Genomic DNA, 3,102 nt, shown 5'->3' on the forward strand with positions numbered 1-3,102 from the left:
TGTTCACACATGTGCCTGTTCCCACCGTGAGCCTGATGCTCAGGCACCTGTGTTCACACATGTGCCTGTTCCCACCGTGAGCCTGATGCTCAGGCCGAGCCAGCTACGCTTTATTTTCAGACTTTCCGTGCCAGCGACGCCGGTTGTATAATTGCCCAACTTAATTACAGGTTGCTCAAACTCGAAATGACGGTGAGAATAGTTACTTCTGCGAGCAAGAAGCTGAATGCCTTTAAAAATGCACAGGCAAGTTCTGACAAAAAAAAAAAAGCTAATCTATGTAAGCTGTCCATACAGTATTTTCAAAAGCTAGCATCCATGTTCAGAATAGCAGAAGAGCTCTGTAAGTATGTAACCTCTTGTTCAATTTTAGAGAAACCAAAAAAATCCAAAATTGGAAATGTAGATGAGCTACAGCATAGGCATAAATAAAATAGATATTGAAGTCATTACCCTACCACACCCCACCTGCCAAGATTCTGAATCAGGTGATGAACATTTAACTGGCTTTAATCTAAATTCTTCTGAGACAGGTCTCACACAGCCCATCTGGTCTCCAACTGACTATGGCAGCTGACTATCCTTGCAGTGCTGGGATTACAGTCAGACACCTCATGTTGCTTGCACTCATTTTCCTGGAACTCACTCTGTAGACCAGGCTGGCCTGGAACTCAGAAATTCGCCTGCCTCTGCCTCCTGAGTGCTGGGATTAAAGGCATGTGCCACCACGCCCGGCACGCTCCTCATTTTCGAGAGCTCTTCTGCCAGTCTTGTGGCTGAGCTGCCTGCTCACATCAGGTTACAGGGACACCACCTCATGCCTGGCAGGTAGTATTTGCAGTTTTCAAAGGATAAGCTTGTAAGTCATGTGTCCTCCAAAACACAACAACACTGCAGCGGTAGAGCAATTAATTTAAAACCAACGACATTTCTTAATCACAGCACAAATACATACTGATGTATTCCATAGCATTTGTGCTACTTCGAGGCTTTTGCTTTGGGGGGGGGTGTGCATGTATACACAAGAGTTACAAGGAATAAAGCAGATTGGACACTTCATGGTTGAGGCTTGGGTGATGACTGAGTTGGCAAAGTAAATGCTGTGCAACTATGAGGACCTCAGTTTAGATATCCAGAACCCCCAAAACTGAGGGTGGCAATGTGTGCCTGTGATCCTAGAGCTAAGGAGATGGAGAAGGGAGGTTCTCTAGGTTTTCCTAGCCGAGCTGGCAAGCTCCAGGTTCAGCATGCACTTGTTTCAAATAATAAGTGGCATGTGACTGAGGGAGACTGATGTTAACATCTGTTCTCTATTCAGATGCATGTGTACAAAAGGCAGGCAGGCAGAGAGGCAGGCAGGGAGGGAGGGAGGGAGGAAAGGAAAGAGGGATGGAGGGACGGAGGGAGGCAGGGAAGAAGGTAGGGAGGCAGGGAGGCAAGAAGGCTGGGAAGGAGGGAGGGAGAGAGGGAGGAAAGGAAAGAGGCAGGGAGGCAGGCTTCTCCTTCAGGGTCACCATGATGTAGAAGTTCTACATGAATACCTCTGGGGTCCAAAGCACCTTAGAAGTACCAAATACCTTCCACAAAGATTACACATTTTGGGTGGGCTATCCTAATGGCAGCCAGAGTGCCACTCTAAGTAAGGGCAGGTCCTCAGTAACTGTAGCCTTACCTTCTTTTTCTTATCTTTAAATTGCTTGATCAGTGTGAGTACGTGTTCCACAAGAAACATGAAATATAAGCCCCCTAGAGCCGTCAGACCTTTCCACGTGGAATCAAAATAGGAGCTTTCTTCTATATTCTGAGCCGACAGGTGGCTGAACAGGGGGCCTCTTTTCATTTCCATTGCTGGCTCTTCATGGCTATGACTGTGGTGATGGCTTGCATGAGACTGCAAGGGAAATGATACGCACTGTTAATTCGCTGGTTTCTTATGTCAGCATATGACATAATTCAGAATTAAGCTATTAGTTGAAGACTTTAGAATTAAGGAGGCATTGAGAAAATAAAGAGGACACTGGGCAGCTAGCAACCCAGAGCTCAGTGAATGCTATCTGCTATGCACTTAACAGGGTGGGTCTGGTTGGTGTAAGGGCGATACTCTCCAAACTGAACACCATAACTTAGGAATAGAATATTCTCAATGTCTGCCAAGTTACCATGGCCACTATGAACAGAGGCTTACCATGCACAGTATCTGTGACTTACAGGGCCCACTTGAAAGGCTCCTATCAGGCTCATCAGATCAGCCTTGTGAGAAGCCTAGGCAGTGCACAGGGATGGGCTCTGCAGGTATCTGAGAAGCTGTGCACTGCATCTGCAGGCTGTAGCAAAATGTAGCAGTAATTAGCCGATGCTACTTGACAGGAAAATAGTGAGTTGCGCAGCATCCTCACGAAGGCATGGGGTACCAGCTATGCACAGGCCACTTCCTGCAGATGGTACGCCTAAACACCTGTCATTTGGTAGTCAGGGAGACTGCCACTCAGAATAGTTTTCATTTTGAATCCAACATGAGATTGCCAGTGTTCTAGAAAGGAATAACTTCCCCTTCTACCAAACCAATAAACCTCTGGGCTAATTTTCCTTTTTCAGTATTGTATACTGAAGCCAGGGCTTTATTCATTTCCAGCAAGTGCTCTATCAGTAAGCTACACCCTCAGCCCTGAGGAAAATTAAAAATGGGACCCCCAAACACTTCCTTTCTGGGACTTATCACGCCTGGTTATTGAAATGGTCATCCAGGTCATGAAGAATGAATCTCTAAACACACAGATTCAACTTTGAAGGAAACCCCTAAATGTCGTGGGTACATGAAGAGGCATACACATTTTCAGTCTGTGACAACAACAGGTAAGCAAGAAGTTCCCATTGTGGCTGCTGTCACAGTGCTTCAGCTTCAAGCAGGGTTTCTCTCTTTCAGTCCGTCTAAAAAGCTTAGTCCAACTTGGTACAGTCAGTAACAGACACAAGCAAAAAAGCAAAGACAAAGTCCCTACAACATGTACTTCAATCATGCATGTGATCAAACATGTACTACAATCATGCATGTGATCAAACACACTCTACAATCAACTTTTCAGAACTTCTTTTTTTTTTTTT

The 3,102-nt window shown here is 45.5% G+C and overlaps 1 protein-coding gene across 1 annotated transcript in view; it reads right to left on the minus strand.

Moving 5' to 3' along the window:
• Slc39a6 (solute carrier family 39 member 6) overlaps positions 1-3,102 on the minus strand; it is a 24,880-nt gene that overhangs the window by 15,231 nt on the left and 6,547 nt on the right. Inside the window, exon 5 of the mRNA XM_021151057.2 lies at positions 1,673-1,891. Coding sequence (XP_021006716.1) covers positions 1,673-1,891 — 219 coding nt within the window. The remainder of the gene's footprint in view (positions 1-1,672; positions 1,892-3,102) is intronic.

The sequence above is a fragment of the Mus caroli genome, chromosome 18, assembly GCF_900094665.2.
Source record: "Mus caroli chromosome 18, CAROLI_EIJ_v1.1, whole genome shotgun sequence".
Taxonomy (NCBI): domain Eukaryota; kingdom Metazoa; phylum Chordata; class Mammalia; order Rodentia; family Muridae; genus Mus; species Mus caroli.